The sequence below is a fragment of the Syngnathoides biaculeatus genome, chromosome 9 (genome assembly GCF_019802595.1).
Source record: "Syngnathoides biaculeatus isolate LvHL_M chromosome 9, ASM1980259v1, whole genome shotgun sequence".
Classification (NCBI taxonomy): Eukaryota; Metazoa; Chordata; class Actinopteri; order Syngnathiformes; family Syngnathidae; genus Syngnathoides; species Syngnathoides biaculeatus.
In genome coordinates this window covers 15950997-15972390 of record NC_084648.1, presented here as the reverse complement: position 1 = coordinate 15972390, position 21394 = coordinate 15950997, and the positions used below count along the sequence as shown (strand labels likewise).

The following is a 21394-nucleotide window of genomic DNA, read 5'->3' as shown; positions in this document are numbered from 1 at the left end:
ATACTCAAGTAAAAATAAAAAGTATGTTGCATTCAAACTACTCAAACGAAGACAATTTATCCAAAATGTTACAGAGTAAATGTCGTGCGTTACTACCCACATCTGGTGAAGACTACATTTAATTTAGTTAAAAGTACAGCATCACCCACATGACAAATAAAGATATCTACAGGTGAGAAAAACTGAGACGTTCCACAAACATTGGCCATGGCCAACGCACTTGGAACAATAACAAACCACTGTTGCACTCAGGAGCAAATGTCCAGAATGCGGAAAAACGACAATTGTTGAAGATAAAAACAAATGACATCGGCGACAACTCCCCCATGGGAACGTTGAAGGCCATGACCGTGAAATGAAGTGCAGACGCTACACAACAAGCAAACCATTCACTCGCAAGCATAATAGGAAGGTCAGGCTGGAATTTGTGGAAAATTAAAGCAATGAGACTAAAAAAAAAAAAAACATAAAAAAAGCCAAGAGCTGCTGAAAAGTTAAATGTATATTTTCCTCCAATAAAAAATTGCAGGAATTGGTCTTGGAGTTCCAGTACTTTTTTATTTGGGGGCGGGGACACGACATACCATACCGCAAATAATCATCTTCCAATAATATTTTCTCAAATGAAAATGTTGATTACATTTAATGTGACTTTTTTATCTATGTGGAAATTTGATTAAAAAAATAAAATTATGACCAGCGATTCTGTTTGGGCCTCACGGTAATCTCTCAAGTACCGTAATTCCCGGCCTAGAGAGCGCACCTGGTTATAAGCCTCACCCAGTACATTTGTAAAGGAAATACCATTTGGTACATACGTCGGCAGCTGTGTAAAAGCTGCAAGTGTCGACATTGAATCATGAGATATTTACCAAGAAAGACGGTACACAGATAGTTTAACACGCCGCCTTAATGCTATTGCCGTGCAAACGCAAATGCCATGCTAACGGTAGCGCCGCCGCGCTCACAGGGGCGGTTAAAAAAAAATATACAAAATCACTGAGACACGGCAGTAACATGCTAGCGCAGCGCTAACAGGGCCAGACCGGTAAAAGTCACTTCCTCGGCACATAGATTCCACCAGTCTCACTCTTACCTTTTCCGCTTGAGCGGCCCCTTGCGGCCGTCAGGAAAAAAAAATGCACAAATTAGCTGCATCACCGCATAAACCGCAGGGTTGAAAGTTTAACACGCCACCTTAATGCTAGTGCCGCGCTAACGCAAATGTCATGCTAACGCTAGCGCCGCCGCGCTCACAGGGCCGGTTAAAAAAAAAAAAAAAACATACAGGTAAAAATCATTGAGACATGGCAGTAACATACTAGCCCAGCGCTAACTGGGCCGGACAGGTAAAAGTCACTTCCTCAGCACATATATTCCACCGGTCTCACTCTTACCTTTTCCGTTCAAACACCCCCCTCGCGGCCATTAGAAAAAATGCACAAATTAGCTGAATCACCGCATAAACCGCAGGGTTGAAAGTTTAACACGCTGCCTTAATGCTAGTGCCGTGCTAACGCAAGTGCCATGTTAACGCTAGCGCCGCCGCGGCCACAGGGCCGGTAAAAAAAAAAACAAAAAAAAAACATACGGGTAAAAATCACTGAGACACGGCAGTAACATGCTAGTGCACTGCTAACAGGGCCGGACCGGTAAAAGTCACTTGCTCGGCACATATATTCCACCGGTCTCACTCTTACCTTTTCCGCTCGAGTGCCCCCTTGCGGCCGTTAAAAAAAAAAAAAACACAAATTAGCCGCATCGCCGCATAAACCGCAGGGTTGAAAGCGTGCGAAAAAAGTCGCGGCTGATAGGCCGGAAATTACGGTAACACTGTGTGGCTGCAGATGAGACCAATAGGAAACAATGGATTCACAAAATGTCCTTGAAGCAAGCAAGTGAAGCATTCCAAATGAACACTTAGGTGAAGACATCTTTGTTACCAACACGGGTTTCAAAGGGCTCCATGAATGCAGTCACATTGCTGCAACACCACAATCCAAAGAATCCCAATTTTTCACAACTAGATCTACCCTCATCACTTCCGTGTGACCTACAACACGCATTTATCCACAAATGGCAAAGGCACCCTCAATATGGCTCTGACATAATCGCCTTGGCATTGCACGCATGATCTGCACTTGCCTCGAAAACGAGGCATTAACCAAGTGCTTACTAATTAGCTACAATCATTACGTGTCATATGGACAATTAGATCACCAATTAGATTCAAATTTATGATCTTCGCAAACTCCCTGCGCTCTGACACAGAGCTAGTACGTCTGCTTCCACAGAATATACCTCGAAAAACAAATGCTCGAGAAAAGGGTCCAGCAGATTCCTTATCCATCGAGGGGAAGGAGATAAATTGGGGAAGACGGACTTTTAAAGATAATTCTAAACACCCCGCGGGGAATGCGGTTCAACTCCACATTTCAAGACTTGTTTACTTGCCTTGGTGCTACTGTTTTGGTTAATAACAGAGTCTAAAGTGGCTCAACGTTACCTTTTTAATTTCTGCGTGTGATTGATACTGCCTATGAACTCCAGACACAACAAACACACACATACGCACAATGATGTCATCAGCCCCCCCGGCTATGTAACGCAACACTATGAGGGGGTGCGAACAATCGAGGACAATCGCGTCGTGGGGGCAATAACCTCAAGCCCATTACACGCATCTTCAACCTGCTTAGCACAAACAGAGCTCGGCAGACCAAAGGTTTGTCACAAATCCTTTTATGGTGTTTTTGCGGAAACTGCGGTCATTTCAGTCCCATTTTAAGGTTTTTCAGGCGTGATAAAATCCAACAAATGGGAAATGTTTTCGATCCAACATCCTTATACATCATAAAATTGATATTGTGGTGAAGATTACATATAATATTATTCACTTCAATTTTTACACGAAAAAAAAAATGAGCAGAGTGCGTAAAATTCATGCGCAAAGTTGCGGAAGTCTCACTCGACATCCCAGTGGCGGCCGTATTGCCTGCCACGTCATTTACAGATGTCACACTGGGACAGTCGCCACTGAGAAGACGCTGTGCCTGCGGGAGACGAACAACAGAGATTTTCTGATTTTTCCGACCCCCCCATTCTGACACAGAAGCTCTTTTCGAAGAAGAGAACGTCTCACGTTCGAGTGACTTGAACGGGGCAATATAACCCTATCGTTTCGAGCTGTATTTAGATGATATGCGGAACACTTCTAACTAACAACAGACTCCCCGACAGTCTGTATGACAGTATGTAGCGTACTCACGAGGACCCATGCCGGGCGAAGTAACTACTTCAACGGTGCCCAGACACCGGTTGCCGGTGGTTATGGGGGGGGGGGGGGGCTCCTTTCTCCTCGGGCACGCAGTCAAACCACCTCCCTACCTGATTAACAACGACGCCGTCGAGCTCGCGGCTGCGCACATTTACATTTAGCACCGCTGATCTACGTACTTTATTCAGTTATTATGACGAGAGTCACCATAGCTCAGTGGCTAGAGGATTGGTTTGGTAAACCAGGTATCGTGAGTTTGTATCCCACTGGGGCCTCCACTCCCCGAGAGGGGTTGCGTCAGGAAGGGCATCCGGCGTAAAAACGGTGCTGTGGTGCCCCTAATGGGACAAGCTGAAAGAAACTTACTATTAAGTTATTATGACGCAAATCTTTTGTTACGTTCGGAAAGAAGGATTACCCCCCCCAGCTATTATTTTTCTTAATAGCTCTATACACATCTACCTGTCATTTGGTACCCACAAAGCTTACGTCCTCTGCACCTGTGCAATCCATTTTTCACGACGAACCGGGTCTTTTGGAAACGTGTGAAGTATTTGAGCAATATCCGTCATTTTAGATAACACGCAGGAAAAACAGCTACTTTCCCGCCGGTAAAACTGCTATAAACACACAAACCCTCCAGTGTGGGCGTCTGGAAAAAAAAAACATCACTTCCTGCTTCTTCTATATGTGTCGGTAGACCTTTAAGGAAGGCACACAAGAAATGGCCACTGTTTCCATATTTAAAAAGGGAAAACGAGTTTATTCACTATGTTTTGAACTGCAATTTAATCTTTTTATATTTATATAGACTAGTAAACCCAGGATTGTCTGATTTGTAAAGCAAGCACCGTGGATGCGTTGTGTTATAGAATAAGCTGCCTGAATAGGAGCCATTAGCACGAGCGCCTTCAAAGACCAAAGTTCAGCAATTCTAGACAAAGATGAAGCTAAAGAAAGTCGCTGTCCTTGAAAGGCAATGGTGCCAATTCACGGCGCTTCCTTGGAAAAAGCAATACCAACTGTCTACAAATGCTTTTCACTTGAAACGAAAAAAATGTAATTACAACGAGAAGAAGAATCTCATCTCGTGATCTTTAGCAAGGAACAAGTCTCACCAAGTGGAAAGATATTTCAATCCCCAAAGGTAGCGACAAAGTACCGGTTTGAAGCTCCGATGACAATAATTTATACTGTGCGCCTCAAGGAATCCGAGCACCGAGTTAATGATAATCCGTGTGAAATTTATAAAGCGCAATGAATGAAATGCAGTAATTATCTCAACGCCGGTTTGCGCGGTGACGTGCCTGGGAGGGGCGGGGGGTGGAATCATATCTGTTACATTCAGGCATACTGAAGAACTGATGAACGGTCAAACTCCCTTAAACAATCCATCTTCACATTCCCAAGACAATATGAAGAATACCGAACCGGGTTGTCTCGAAACTAAATGAGAAGGATGTTGAATTTGTAACGTGATTTATTTATCTGCACGTGTACGTGGGTAGTTTTCCCCATGAAACAACTGCAGATGTCTCGTGGAGCTGACCACTTAACCGTAACATATTTTTCGTCATAATATTAGAGAACTTTACATGGATATATCAGGCATGAGCATTTCACGGAAACGATCGTTCCGTTACCGTGTCGTTACCCAGCCTGAGAAAACACGGAACCGAATGTCCGTTTCCCCGATCTCGGGGCTTACTTTTAATAAGATTCGCCCATGTGTGGAATGTAAAACAATTTCTCAACGAAATACAACAATATGCATAAAACGAACCTATATGAACCCCTTTATTTTTAATGATTAAAACGTCCAGCTTTGTCAGTGTGGTTTACAAACAGCACCGGTTTCCGCTTCTGCGCTACGAATGCGCAAGGTCGAGTTATTCATATCCGGGTCACTCAAACGCTAGTCAAACACGTCGGCTGCTAAGCGTAAAAGACAAAATGCTCATGCCTGCTAAGGCTTTATTTTGAAGTACATGTAAAAAAAAAAACGGTTTCCATGAGCATTATCAATGGGAACCGAAAAATCGTTTCCCACCGTTTCCCAGGACAAAAATCAACGGAACCGAAAGATCGGTTACCATACTTGCCGAAATCCTCATGCCTGATATATTGTTTATTTTTAGGGCAATACGGTAATTTAGTGGCTTAGTGTCTACCTCACAGTTCTGTGGTATGTGGTTCAAATCTCAGGTTTTCTGGTGTGGAACGGGCACGTTTTCTCTGGGTAGTTCGTCTTCCCCCGACAGTCAAACCACATGAGTCTCTTTGAAATCTGTAGTTCGTTGATAAAAGTGAACGTGAATATTTTTTTTTCCAAGCGGGCCTTTTGACTGGAGTAACCCATCTCTCGCCTAGAGTCAGTTGGGATAGGCTGGAATCCTCACGAGGACATGTGCGTATTTGTGAGTTCATGTGCTCTCCCCCCCGTCCAGGACGTAATATGAATACGGTCAGGTTGGATAAGCTCCAGTTACCCAAAATGGATCCCTTTGCTTTGACAACTTTGCAGTCTCTAGGTCAAACATTTACATGGCGTCTGGGTATTGCCCCAATGCGTTGTTACTGTATGTACAGTATGAGCCTGTTATAGTCGTCTATTAGCATCTCTGAGCACTCACACACAACACCTCCAAATTCTCACTATGTGTTGCACTGCCTTTGAAACGCGTTACGTTGCACAACCCTTTAGAATAAGGCCTCCACATTTCTCCGATTAAAATCTGGAACTCAAGCGACAGCTCGGCCTGTTCAACTCAAATCATCTTCCCGGAAGCCAAAAGCAAGACATGGGGGTTCTACGTCCTCTCCAACAACAAGCCCGGGAGATGCGATCGCAGCATGCCTCAACTATGACAACTATGCGGTCTCCTCGTCAGCCTCGTTGTTTTTCCTCGGCTGGCCTTGTTTATCTTGATAATGGTTGCCTCTTGCCAGAGTATCTCGGCCTCATCTCATCTACCAACTCTTGGTCCATCCTTCATGCCCGCTTGAGCTATACCTGCACTGCATGTTCTGGCACTTTAATAAACACCCCAGCCAGTGTGTTTTGCAAAACGAGCAAAACTATTCCATTTCACACAGAGAATATCTATTATTATCATCATTATTGCCATTATCGTTATAACGTGTTATTTTACCCGTTAGACAACTGAAGACTGCAACAATCAATCTATATGGTTTGTTGAAAACTGGGAAAATAGAGTTATTTGACATGTCATTTAAAATAATCAATATCCAACTATCCAATCCATTTTTCTCAGCTGTGTAACCTGTTTTTAGATTGAGCCTATTTGAGTGGTGACCACGTGAGGCCACCTTGAGCCAAGTTGTGGTCGCCCTGTCAGAACCAATACTAGCCCTCAGTTTTGATTATTTCATATTTACATTTGAAAAATGTACGTAAATGTATTTTCTTTTAAATACACATTGGACTCATTTGAAAACAATGCATATATATAAAAAAAAAAAAGTCGGTCACAGAGAAGTTTACCAAATTTTAATGTGTGGCCGCAACACGCTTCGTGTACGGAGGAGCCCACCTGCTGTCTTTTGTTTTTCCCAACCAAAATTTATTTATATATTGGTATTTGTATTGAAAAAAATCGGAGTGGCTCCATCACTGTGTGGGATTGATTCTTGATTGAGAACAGATCCCGCAACCAAGTATTTGTACTCTCCTACAGTATTTTTGAGATGCACCTGTACACAGGAAGTTAACCAAGTACTATAACCGGACTGACATTCAAAGCAGCAAGACTGCAAAATTACTAAATGCATTGTCATGTTACAATTAAAAAAAAAAAATCAGGACTTACTAACTTAATTGTACATCACCTTATGTAAAGCGGACAATGAAGCTAAAGTTGTGTTGTTCTTTATACGCTTTACAGGAATTATTATTTTTGCACCAAAGGGAATTAAGAAGCGCAGTATAAAACACTTGATAGTTGATCATAGCTTCTCGATTACCGTAATTTCCGACCTATAAGCCGCGACTTTTTTCACACGCTTTCAACCCTGCAGTTGATGCGGTGATGCGGCTAATTTGTGCATTTTTTTTTCTAACGGCCGCAAGGCGGCACTCGAGCGGAAAAGGTTAGAGTGAGACCGGTGGAATACATGTGCCGAGGAAGTGACTTTTACCGAGCCGGCCCTGTTAGCGCTGCGCTAGCGTGTTTCTGCCGTGCCTCAGTGATTTTTACCTGTATGTTTTTATTTTTTAACCGGCCCTATGAGCGCGGCGGCGCTAGTATTAGCATGGCATTAGCGTAGCACTAGCATTAAGGCGTCGCGTTAAACTCTCTGTGTACCATCTTTCTTGTTTCAATGTCGACACTTGCAGCTTTTACACAGCTGCCTATGTATGTACCAAATGGTATTTCCTTTACAAATGTACTGGGTGAGGCTTATAACCAGTTGCGCTCTCTAGGCCGGGAATTACGGTAGGTATGGGGATTCTGTAAGTACTGAAAAACTATTTTGGTTAGCCTTCAGCATAAAATATTTACAACGTACACATTACATGTTTTGAAGGTGGACTGTCAGTTTCGAGGTATTTCAGAGACATTTGCAATCACACGGCGTGAGCACAACGTAGGGTTTGTCACCCTTTGGGGGTATGACTATAAACCACATTGATTGTCGATGTAAAGACTCAAATTAAAACGATAAGTCAGCACTTTCTCCTCCAAAGGTATTGTTTGCAATCTGGCCACACAGACACAAATATATTTTTACATTTTATTTGGCCTCATAAAAAGAACTAAATAAATGAGACCGGTTGAAGGACCTGCGTATATTAGATTAGTTGTTCAATTGCATTATAAGAAATGATGCTGCAAACGCTGGATGCGTAGGCGTGTGTGAATGCGTGTGTAACCGTAGGAGCATCTGGATCAGAAATCCCACACATCGGGTTCAGGGCAAATTGGCTGCCTTTTATATCCAGTTTAATTACACAGTGCTAAACACTGTAATGCTGCACAGGGAGATGTGAAAAAAAAATATTGAAAGGGATTTAAAGGCAACAAGTGGCTGGAAAAAAAAAAAAAAACAAGTGGATGGGGGGAAAAAAATGTGGCAAAGCAGCGTGTTGCATAATTTGGGATTTTTTTTATACATGATTCTCATTGTGAGATGTTTCTTTGGGTTTTTACAGTAACTTACTGGCAACAGCTTGTGCTTACTTGTACTTGATGCATCTGATAATTCACCAGGTTACGCTTAGCTTCATTTAGCATATAAAAAAACAGATGTCAGTCTATGACATCATCATCATGACATCTTTGACTTTCATGAAAAAAAAAAAAAGCTGTACATAAATATAACAAATTAAATAAGGAACACATCCAATGGAATGTGGTAACAATCAATTATTGATGACCCTCGTGAGGACTCAAGTGTGTTATGGCAACAGTTCAACACTGCATGGTCCAGTCCATGCTGCGAATGATGTGGCTTGAGAATTGTGCAATTCACACCAAGGGGCAATTTAGAGTCTCCAATAAATACATGTGTTTGGGATGTGTGAGGAAACCGGAGTGCCCGGAGAAAACCCACACAGGCACGGCGAGAACATCCAAATTCCACACGGGCGGGTCCGGGATTTTAACCCCAGTCCTTAAAACTGTGAGAATAACGCTCGAAACAGTTGCTCCCCTGCGCCACGGATTCAAGTATTTAAAAAAAAAAAAAAAAAAATCAAAACTCAAATACAGTTTCCCCGCTGAAATTAATATGTTCCGGCCCCACCAAAACACACCACAATTGTTTTCCATCCATCCATTTTCTTAGCCGCTTATCCTCACGAGGGTCAAGGGGAGTGCTGGAGCCTATCCCAGCTGTCAGCGGGCAGGAGGCGGGGTACACCCTGAACTGGTTGTCAGCCAATCGGCCGCACTCACAATCACACCTAGGGGCAATTTAGAGTCGCCAATTAATGCATGTGTTTGGGATATGGGAAGAAACCAGAGTACACAGAGAAAACCCACGCAGGCAAGGGGAGAACATGCAAACTCCACACAGGTGGGTCCGGGATTTTAACCCCAGTCCTCAGAGCTATGAGGCTAACGCTCTAACCCACAGGTGTCAAACTCAAGGCCTGGGGGCCAGATGCGGCCCACCATAAGATTCATGTGGAGTGTGAAGGCAAATCATGTGTTTCAGCTTCCATGATTATAGTTTGAATCAGTACCAAAATTTCAAATTATCATACCATAAATGATGACGTTTGAGATATTGCAAGCAGTTTTGTCTTACCAAACATCAACGGGAGTTGAAAAACCCATTCACCCTTGATCTTTGATTCCAAAACGAGTTTTAATGTGTAAATACGATGGGTCAATTCAAGGTTAATGGCCCTCTGACAGAAACCATAACTACAATGTGGCCCGCGATAAAAATGAGTTTGACACCCCTGCTCTCACCATTCATTTCAAAAAATAAAAAATGAAAAAATCTAATACATTTTCCCCACTGAAATTCATAAGTTCCAGCCCCACCAAAACACACCACAATTTAATTTTAATATTTTGCGCTGTTGATAAAGAGACATTGCACTGTATTGTCACACAAAGATGAATGTGAATTAATAACCTGCTCTTCTGAAGTGTAATTGCTGCACGCTGGGACAAGCCAAAAAGAAGAATTACTTTTGTGTTATGCGTGTGCTTTAGTAATTACATTGTAGTTACTGTTACATCACTGAGTTTGACTACGGATGAAAAGTGGAGAGACATTGACAAAGATGTGTCAGGAGTTAAGCAGTTGGACCCGGTACCTTCAGTGGGGTTGATAGCATCTGGCAAGCTGTCCCACGGGAGCGTCCACTCTGGGCAAGGATGACGAGCGAACGCCGCCTCAATGCCATTTTCCTGCGGGAATGCACATTAATGCCTGTTACCATGGAAACCCATTGACACCCCCGAGGCTCTCGCCACATCCAACAGGCAGAATCCAGCTTTCATGTTTGAAAAATAGATGTTGATAAAGGATTTCAGGGGATAAAATTACGGTTCCGTCCAAAAGTATTGGAACGGCAAAGTTAGTTGTTTTTTTTTTTGTGTGTGTACTGAAGACATTTGCATTTTTGATCAAAAGATGAATATGACACAAAAGTTTAGAATTCCAGTCAAGGAAATGATTGCGCCATTCCAATACTTTTGGAGAGGACTGAATATCGAAGCTGTAAAGGCATGCAGTATAAACAGAAAATGTGCAATAAGCATAAGTAATGTACAATAAACATAAAGTGTAGGTGTGAAGATTTACCGCGTGATAGTGACTCAGCGTTAGCTGTAGCTGGCGGCAGGTCATGTGTAAACGTACGCTCGAGTTTACTTAGTTCCTTTTGCTCAGCCTTTTACGCACTTTTTCCACCTGTCTCGTGCTCATCGCTCTGCACTAACACCGTAAAATCCCACGATACAGCGAATCAGCCACAATTTAAACAGGATCAAGTAAAACTACGAAGCCACAAAAAAGGGAGCCGATGAACGACTTTTATTAAATTTTTTGAGGAACATCTTGACATCATTTATTTGGGGAAAAACAGACATGATCTGGTCATAAAATTAAAAATAACTTCAAACGGTAATAAAGGAGAAAAAAAAAAAAGTTTTACTCCCGAGGGGCTACATTTGGAGAGTTGGCGCAGTTTAGTTTTCATTTGGACGGCTGCCTGTTGACTGCTTTTGGATTGGCACACATCTTCTGAGTGTGATATGTGAGGTGAGAAAGAGGTTAGTGGGCATTTCTGTCTCCGGATCGTGAAACCAAAGAATCCTGGTTAGGATTGTGTCCTCGTGTACGCGCCTCAGGACGCGTGCACACAGACTGTCATGCCAAAACGCTCTCATACATACTTTCGCACGGACGCATTCAACACACGCAGGCAAGCAGCATGGCCATGACAGCGCAACAGCTGCAGACACGACAGTTGCGGCACGGAACCATCCTTGTAATCCCTCCCGCCCGGCGTTTAGAATGGCCGACATTGTGCGCCTGTGTGATCGTTGGCACCTCCCGGCGCAAATGCGTGATTTCAATCTTTTGCGTCGGCTGTCCTATTAAATTTAAACCGGTGTCATGTTAAGACAACACGGCCCAGTTGTCGCGTCACTTATTATCATGTTACATATCGATTGTTAGAAAGGAAGTGCCACCCCCTCAAAAAAAAAAAGTAGATTCAATCTATAAATCGCAGGTGTCTAACTCAATGCCCGGGGGCCAGATCCGGCCTGCCACACGATTTTACGTGGCCCGCAAAGGCAAATCACGTATGTCAACTTCCGTGATTCTTGTTCAAATCTGTACCAATTTTTCAAATTGTCGTATCATAAATCATAATGTTGAGATATTCCAAGTGTTTTTACGTTACCAAACATCAACAATAGTTGAAAAACCCATTCCCCTTGGTTTCTGATCCCAAAAGTAATTCATAAATTTCACGTGTCAGTATGATGAGGCCATAAACGATTTTTATGGTTTCACAGTCATAACGGCCCTCTGAGGGAAACTGGAACTACAATGTGGCCAGCGACAAAAATGAGTTTGACACCCGTGCTATCAGTCTTATGTTGTTTTGGTTTGTTTTACTACTTCTCCCAAGCACAAATAAAAAGTATCACTGTCACTGATGTTTGTTGGCCTATTTGTTATTATTATTAAGAACTACACAACTATGGAGCACAGTAACAACGGATAATTTGGCAGTTATTTTTCAAAAATTTTGATGTCAATTTTAGATGTGATAGTTGGGAAAATGTCGATGAAAATTTTGGAATTTCTTACATTTTTGCATGAATTGACTCTAAATTGTGGTCTGATCTTCATCGAGGCTGAGTCCATTTTAAACTACAGCGATGCCTCCGTTCTCGACCACAATCCGTTTCAGAAAACGGTTCGAGAAGTGATTTGTTCGAAAACCGAATCGATGTTTCCCATTACAATGAATGGAAAAAAGAAATAATGCGTTCCAAGCCTAGAAAAATGGGCTTTTTAAAACATTTTCTTTTTAGCTTTTCCTGATAACAAACTGCATAGTAGAAATACATGTATAGTTTAAATACTTGATAAAATAAAATAATTTAAGAAATATATTTATTTTTTGCTTAAAATGTTTGCTCTATTAGTAGAGTACGCTACGCTGGGAGTGCATTTCCGTATCTGTAGCGACTCGGCCCCCAGCCTTGTAAACTTTTTTCATTTACAAAAGTACAGAACAACTTTAAACAAGCAACTTGCCTTCTTTGGAGTCATGATTGGGGGTTAATATGGTAGTCCTCGAGAAGAAGAAAAACAACAGTCACTACCGAGACACGTCTGTGTACAGAGGCTCCGTTATACAGAGTAACAAAAGTGCACTTAATAACTGGTTGATCTAGAAAATTTGTAATTCATCAAGATTGCTGGGATGTCTAGTGTCAAAAGCTCTTTTGAGGTCATGCCAGAGCATCTCAATCGGGTTGAGGTCAGGACTTTGATTGGGCCACTTCAGAACATGGATTTTCTTCTTCTGAAGCCATTCTGTTTGTTTTCTGCTATCCTTTTGTGACACCTGTCCTATTTTCAGCGTCAATTGTTGGAAAGATGGCTGCAGGCTTTTCTGCAAAATATATTTACAAAGTTATGAACTCATTTTTCTTTCCACTGATAATAGCAATAGCTGTTCAGGTAGCGATAAAGATGTTTGATGTTGGCGTGCTGTACCATTTTTCCTCAACAAACGGCATTCTGTTCCTCCCACTCAAATATGAACTTTGGTTTCATCTGTCCACACATTTCACCGGTGGTGATATAGAAGCCCTCCTTAGTTAACTTCAAAGCTAGAGCAATGTTTTTTCTTATTCTTTTTTTTAAAGCAATGGTTTCCTCCTTGATGTTCTCAATGAACCCCCATTGTAGTTCAGAGTTTTAAGTTTGGTAGATTTGTCACAAGAGACAACTACCAGGTGTGATTTCTGTCAGTCTTCAGCTGACATTTAACGTTTCTTTGCTACCTCATCTCGAAAAAAGCACAAGTCGAGCCAGTCATACAACAATGCACCATGCTGTGGAAAATGGAAAATATTCTCTTCTGGGTGCAATCCAGAGGAACGGTGAGTGTGCTAAGCAAGTGAAGAAACGGGTCCAAGCAGGTTGGAACCGCTGGCAGAAGGTGTCTGGTGTGTTATGTGACAGAAGAGTCTCCGCTAGGATGAAGGGCAAAGTTTATATAACAGTGGTGAAGGCCGGCCATGATGTACGGATTAGAGACGGTGGCACTGAAGAAACAACAGGAAGCAGAACTGGAGGTGCCAGAAATGAAGATGTTGAGGTTCTCGCTCGGAGTTAGCAGGTTGGATAGGATTAGCAATGAGCCAATTAGAGGGACAGCCAAGGTTCGAGAGAGCAGACTTCAACAGTTTGGACATGTGCAGAGACGAGAGAGTGAGTATTTTGGAAGAAGGGTGCTGAGGATGGAGCTGCCAGGGAAAAGAGGGAGAGAGAAAAAGACCAAAGAAAACATTGATGGATGTTGCGAGGGAGGACATGAAGACTCTGGGTGTTAGAGAGGAAGATGCACGAGATAGGCTTAAATGGGAAAAAGATGACACACTGTGGCGACCCCTAATGGGACAAGCCGAAAGGAAAAGAAGAAGTTCTCCTCTACAGCATATATTTATTTGCTTTTTTTAAATAGACTGCTTTCATAGAGTGGGAATAGGCCACAAAAAAATTGCCCCGTGCACAGAATTACAAGGTGGCTCTGCGGATTGTAATATTCTATAATAAAAGGTATGGTAATTTTTATTAGCTGGCCCTATAAAAATAATAATAATAATCTTACCATCATAAAAACGGCCTATTAAAAAAAAAGCAGCCTTTTGAAATATTAACTTGATGACTAAAAACTCGTGTGGAGCTCTGCCAGAGGGCGGAAACGTCGTACAATTAAAAGAAGATCTGCCAGGAGCCAAAACACAGGATTAGAAATTCATCCTTGAAGGCAAAAAAAAAAAAACTGCAGAAACTGAGGTATAAAACGTCCACATCGTTGTAAATGAAAGATGATCAATGTAAGATGTGTAAATGAGCAGACACTTTTAGAATTTATCTTTGCCAAGAAAGTCAGCTCATCAAGGTTTTGCAGTGCAAGTGAACGTTAGTTGGAGTCATCTCCAACACACAGAAGCGTGTTGCGGCCACACGTTAAACTTAGGTAAACCTCTCCCCGACAGACTTTTTTTTTCATATCCATTATTCTCAAATGAATCCAATGCATATTTAAAAAAAAGAAAAAGCGTCGGTCACACAGAGGTTTACGTAGGTTAACGTGTGGCCGCAACACGCTTCCGTGTACGGGGGCTGAAGCCTATCCCAGCGGTTTATTTTCTTTTTTTAAATATGCATTGGACTCATTTGAGAACAATGGATATTTTAAAAAAATAAAAACGTCTGTCACGGAGAGGTTTACTGAGGTTTAACGTGGCCGCAACACGCTTTGTGTACAGAGGAGCCTACTCCATTCTATTTTTTTTTTCCATTGCATTGTTCTCAAATGAGCCAACTCGGCATTATAAATACTTCCTGGGAAACGCTACAGAGGAGCTGACTTGGTTGTCCCCCTTTTTTTTTTTTTTCCAACCATAGTTAATGAATGCGGGTTTGTGTAAAACCAGGGGTCATTTATTTAAAAACTGGTATTTGTATTAAATACTAGCTGGAAAGATCAACGGATTTCGCCAAAGGTTATTGTGTAGCCGAACACACTTCCACGTTCACGAGCCGTCTCCCTGTTGAGAACAGATCCAGCAACGAATTATTTGTAAGCATCCAGACTTTTCTACGCTTTCAAACTCTTCCGTGTAAATCTCGACGACTTACTCACCAGATCCATGTGTAAATCCAGTTGTCCAAGACAAGCGGAAGCGGGTTAACAGTCCAATTTCTTATCGGAGAAAACATCGATTTCGGCATTGAATATGGGTCCTCTATGCCATGTGTCTCTCATTTTTCCACGTACCTTCGTTCATTATCACCTTCTAAATGATTAACGGTATCGCGTCGTGCTATAAGACGTATTTTCGTGTCGTCTCCAACCGACTTAGCCTTGAACAATGCTTTGCTAGACCATCAATACGGCCAGTCACGTGACTTGGGCGACGTAGGTGCACGAGCTCTATAGTTCGGCAGTGGTATTATTCTAGATTGAAAAGGTGTTTTTTTTTTATGGCATTCCACAACATTTTTCTACTGTGAAATGTACTGTGATGCTTTTTACACACAACTGATTAAAGTGAAAGAAAAGTGTTTTACTTTAAGTTTGGTTATGGTGGGCCGGGGGCCACCAACAAACGGCAGCTGCGCGGTTGCCTCGTCTTCCTGCTCCAGTTGACCCGCCGGGTCGCCTTCGACCGGTGGCTCAGCTCGGAGGGGAGGCGGCTTTTCAGGGACAGCAAGATTGATCCTGCAGGCTTCGGCAGCCCGAAAGACCCCAGGTACCTCCTGGACGCGGGTGTACCAGCGCAGGAGGTGAGGCAGGCGGTGCAGAACGCTGGCGGCGTGGGATCGGATGGAAGACTGTGAAAGAGAGCGGTCGGGAGGGGCGTGGAGGGGGGTTAAATAAGTGACTCATCAGATGTTAGATAGCAGCTTACACTTCACACCTTTGAACAGTACCACCGGGGACGCATCAAAAATGGCCACATTGGTTCTCGCAGGGATGTAAGTAAATATCCGGAAGCCGTGACATAGCAATGACAAGGTGAGAAAGTGAGGCTCAGAGGTACAACAAGAGGGCGGCGTGACAAAAAGAATCTGGCGGATCTAATGTGAGTCGTCAACTGAGGAGACACGCTAGGCCGAGTGTGAAACTGAAAACCACTGGAGCACAGCTGACTTGTAAGAGGCTCATCGTGGGAACTTGGGTTCATTCCCAATGCGGAGGAATAGATGGTGACGGCAGGAGGGTGAAAGAGAGGTGGTGGGGGTCTGTCTACATTATGGGTTAAATATTGTCCTCCTCGATTTAGAAGGGAGTTACTTTTCGACGGCGCCGATGTAACCTTAACTTGTACACAAGTTGGAATGTTCTGTACTCTACCACTAAGCCACACTAAAGAGAGGAAGCCCTAAGGAAGAAGAAAATGGATGGATGTCCTGTTAAACTGTTGTTTTCCAGTCTCACTAGTAATCATTTATTAAATCTTTATGACTGTAAAAAGGTTTTGCATAACACTGCCTATGGAGGTTTTATGGTAACCAATGTTCACTCTCAGCTGCGCAACTGCGCATTTGCCCACTTGTCACAGACTCTCAACGCAAAGGAAAACAGATCCAGCGCAGTGAACTACAGCCTGGGGTGTTTTTTTTTTTTTTTAAACACGGCAACACACTCCCTCTCACAAAGAGCTGCTGCTCGGCCACAGCGGGCCACACACGCTACTTCCTTGTTTATCTGACACCGCCCCCCTCCGTTTTAAAGGGGTACACTCATAATTACAAACATCGGGGTATGTGGATAACAGAAGAAAAAGTGGTGAAACTGGATGAGATTTTCTCTTTTTTTGAGCTAAAAAGGTCTGGTCTGAAGCCAAAGTAGAAAGTAAAGGATGAGATGGTGTATAATGTTAAAATTCCACCTTGGCACAGCCTGATCGAGGATGAAAGCACAGACGATAAAGTGCACAAAAACTAATTCTGTATTTTAAATATAGGAGGCAACATAACATTAACCCTAAAACTGTTTGGTAGCATCATTCCGCTTTCAACATGCATTGCGAAAGATATTCTGCAAGCAACAATTCAGTTTTACACCAAGAAAAACAGACGGGGATATCATTGTGGGTTAAAAAAGTTGGAAACGACATTTAGTAAATAGTTGGCTTGGTATGTAATGTATTTTTTTTTGTTTGTTGACATTTTCAGTGTAAGTTAGCAAACACACAAAATTGTTTTTAACATTTTTTTGATGGGAATGTAATCTGAACTGTTAATGAGCGATGTAACTTCAATGGATGACTCTGATTGACCACAGTGCATACGTCTGATGCTGCTCACAGTGGTCAAAGGGGGCGCTCACGGGCTTAGTGTGTTTGCTCAAAGACGTCAAAAATTAGAGGGAACATTGATGGTAAACACCCCCCCCGCCCCCCGTACATTACATTATTTACAGTAGATTTAGTAGGAAAGCACTCCATCCATTTTTCATGGCGATTATTCTCGTTACAGTTGCGGGTCACATGGAGCCTATCCCAGCCGAGTTTGGGTGAGAGGCGCGGTACACTTTGGACTGGACACAAGCCTACACATTTATAAACAAAAATTCATATTGTAACCTACAAGAAAAAAAAAGAAAGTTAATTTTCAGATGTAAATGCAGTCGACTGATCCAAATTTACCCCTCTTTTTAAACCGTGCAAAACTACGTGCGGCTCTGTGGGAAAAATGGTTTCCAGATAAAAACAAATACATCCTGCTGGGTATAGATTGCAACATAATAGTAAACCAGACATGTTTAATTTTTTTTTAAGGACAACATAACAACATTGACCGGCTACGGGGAGAAAATCCCCAATGAAGTGTTTGCTGTGAGACACTTGTCTACAGTTAAGAACACAGTGGGTGTCTCCCCTCCCCTAATCCTGAAGCCATCACAACGTGATAATTAAATAAATGGTACAATCAACAGGCAGCAGGGTGGAGCAACTGGTTAGAGCGTTGGGCTCACAGTTTTGAGGACCGGGGTTCAAATCTTGGAGTTTGCATGATCACCTTGTGGCTGCGTGGGTTTTTTTTTTTACAGGCACTGCGCTTTCCCTACCACATCCCAAAAAAAATGCATTCATTGGAGAATCTAAATTGCCCCTAGGTGTGATTGGGAGTGCGACTGTTGTCTGTCTCTATGTGCCCTGCAATTGGGTGGCAACCGGTTCAGGGCGTACCCCGCCTCCTGCCCGCTGATAGCTGGGATAGGCTCGAGCACTCCCGCAACCCTCGTGTGGATAAGCGACTCGGAAAATGAATGAATGGTACAATAAGTAGCAAGCAAGCCCCTGAACTTTGCACCAAAATGCTAAATATTTATACAAATATACATACAAGTATTTATGTAATACTATCCACGCTGCACGGAGCTTCAGGAACAATGTGTGATTCAACCTTTTTTGAAATATTATTATGATAAAGTGACTTTTTATTTGCTTTTATAAGAGCACAAGAATAAGTTTTGTTATCCATGATTATGCAGCAACGTTTCTTGGTCTGCCATTTGTGTATATGTTTAAATTAGCCAGTGGTGGGTTTGCGCACACGTTAATCATTTGCAGTCTGGCTAAAATGGGAGGAGGGAGGGGCGAACACCTCCAACACCACAAAATGGTGCTATATTTCTTGTGCATTGCTTTTTACCTACAAAATGCAGAAAAAGCACAAGTAAATGACGCCCCTCCTTGATTTACGATAACCCAAACTATTATTCCAAAACAACTGAATATCCTTTTAAAACGTCATTGGACAACATTACCCGTTTAAAAGGTTTCAAAACAAATGTCTGACAGACTATTTCACTTTTGTTTTTAAATGCAGCAGAAGTACATGTGTACACGGAGACACACCGAATATTCTTTGTAACAACCCAGGCTTAAACTTGGCTCCTTCCCAACATACAAATCTCATTTCCAGGTCAAGATGTGTTACTTCAGCATACTTCCTTGAGACCAACTATTGTACAGCTTTCCTAATTAGACAGCTAGTGAATCTCAAATATGCAGGGTATTAATGTACACTCAAGTATGTATGCAGTGAAAGCAGGGAGCAGGTAGAGGAACAATTAGAAAGATGGAGGCAGGCACTGGAAAGGAGAGGAATGATGTTTAGCTGAAGTAAAACAGAATATATGTGCGTGGATGAGAGGGGTGGAGGGGGAAGTTTGAGGCTAGAGGGAGAAAAGATAGTGAGGGTGGACGACTTCAAATACTTGGTGTCAACAATCCAGAGCAAGGAACTGAAGAAACGGGTGTAAGCGGGTTGGAACAGTTGGCGGAAGGTGTCTGGTGTACTATGTGACGGAAGAGTCTCCGATAGGATGAAGGGCAAAGTTTACAAAACAGTGGTGAGGCCGGCCATGATGTACGGATTAGAGACGGTGGAACTGAAGAAACAACAGGAAGCGGAACAGGAGGTGGCAGAAATGAAGATGTTGAGGTTCTCGCTTGGTGTGAACAGGTTGGATTGGATTACAAACGACCTCATTAGAGGGACAGCCAAAGTTGGATGTTTTGGAGACAAGGTGAGAGAGAGCAGACTTTGATGGTTTGGACATGTCCAGAGGCGAGAGAGTGAGTATATTGGTGGAAGAGTGCTGAGGATGGAGCTGGCAGGCAAAAGAGCGAGAGAGAGGAAGACCAAAGAAAAGGTTGATGGATGTTGTGAGGGAGGACATGAAGACTGAGGATGTTAAAGAAGAAAATGTACGAGATGGGCTTAGATGGAAAAAGATGACACGCTGTGGGGACCCCTAACGGGACAAGCCGAAAGGAAAAGAAGAAGAACACTGTACACTTAAGTATAGGGAAGTCAGTCCCTAAAGTGGCAACACTCAGCGTCGTGTCATGTCCAAAGCCATCCGGAGCGAGACAAAACCCTCCCCGAAAAAAAATGTTGTATATATTTTGACCAAAAAATGTCAGAGAAGATACTTTTTATCAGCACACCTGGGAAATGTGAAGAAAATGCATAATATATGACTCCTTTAAATGTCTTTAAAGGGTTCTTGGTTAACTATCTCAAGTAAGCAGAACTTTTGTGTCTCAGTCTTGGTTCAGCAAAACACATTAAGTTCAAAGAGGCACTGTGTTATGCATTGGCACAGACAGACTTTAATGGTTGGCAGGTAGCTCACCAGATACTGATGGATGCATGGCAGTAAAACCACATCAGTCAGAGTGAAGTAAAGCCCCTCAGCAAACACGTGCTCCAGCGCAGGCAGGTCGCTGGTTTTGACTTTTCTGATCTCGCAGCTCTCCCTGGTGGTTGGATTTGGAGCTACGGCTACTGAGAGCTTACTCAGAGCGGTCTTGAGCTCCAGTCCATCACCCAGCTTGGAATCCACGCTCCCCTCGGCGGAGTCATGATTATAGTTTTGTCTCATCTGCTTGAGCTTCTGTCTCCGGATTTTGTCGTCGTTGTGGACTTTGACAGGCTCAGCTAGCCTTCGCTCCAGGGTGAGGATGGCGGCGGGTGGCGACTGAGGCTGCAGGCTGCTGGGATTTCGGAGGTGCTCTTCGACGGCAGACGGGATGCCGATTTCACACAGTCTGGTCCACTTGCTTACCTGAGACAATGGGGGGAAACAACTAAATATTTCATCAATGGTAAAACTGTCACCAGAGAAGCTTGTTGAAAATTGTTTACCTCCTGAAAAACTGCGGTTTATTGTGAAGCGAGCAGGATTTGTATCTCAAGTTTGCGCTCACAAATCAAAGCAGCAAAAAATAAATGAAAATGTAATCAGCCCAATATTATTTGCCCCTGAGAATATTATGAAAATGAGAATGACTTTTTGGGTACTGCCACTAGTTTGATATTCACTTCTGAGGCTATTTAAATTTAACTAAATATCAATTACAGGTTATTCATAGTTTGGCTACAAATGATTATTTTCATAATAGGTTAAACTGAGTTTTTTTCTATTAATTGATTAACATTCAGATACTGGTTTGGGCTGTAAAGTGATAAATGGGGAAAAATATTAACTATTTTAAAAAGTGAGGACTTTTCCGGAGTGCTGTGGGATATTCTCAAATTGTAATGAATTCCTCCAAAAACATTTATTTACAAGAAAAATGCATGTTTATCTTTTGACGTCAGGGAGGTATAGTGACAGAAAAACAAATAAATGTATGGAAGCAATTTGGTGACTAGGGTGTGTAGTTTTTGACCAACTTGTTCAATAAAATACTAGTGGGAGAGAAGATGCCAGAAGAATGGAAGAACAGTGTGCTAGTCACAATTTTCAAGAACAAAGGAGATGTTCAGAGCTGAGGAAGCTATGGAGGAATAAAGATGAGCCACACAATGAAGTTATGGGAAAGAGTAGTGGAGGCTAGACTCAGGACAAAA

The 21394-nt window shown here is 42.6% G+C and overlaps 1 protein-coding gene across 2 annotated transcripts in view; it reads right to left on the bottom strand.

The window, feature by feature from the left end:
• The window catches only part of gstcd (glutathione S-transferase, C-terminal domain containing), a 53083-nt gene that overhangs the window by 30202 nt on the left and 1487 nt on the right, over positions 1–21394 (bottom strand). For both annotated transcript variants that reach the window (XM_061830370.1, XM_061830371.1), the window contains exons 2-4: positions 20175–20606; positions 15590–15853; positions 10071–10164 (exon numbers count right to left, since the gene is read on the bottom strand). In XM_061830370.1, coding sequence (XP_061686354.1) covers positions 10071–10164; positions 15590–15853; positions 20175–20606 — 790 coding nt within the window. The remainder of the gene's footprint in view (positions 1–10070; positions 10165–15589; positions 15854–20174; positions 20607–21394) is intronic.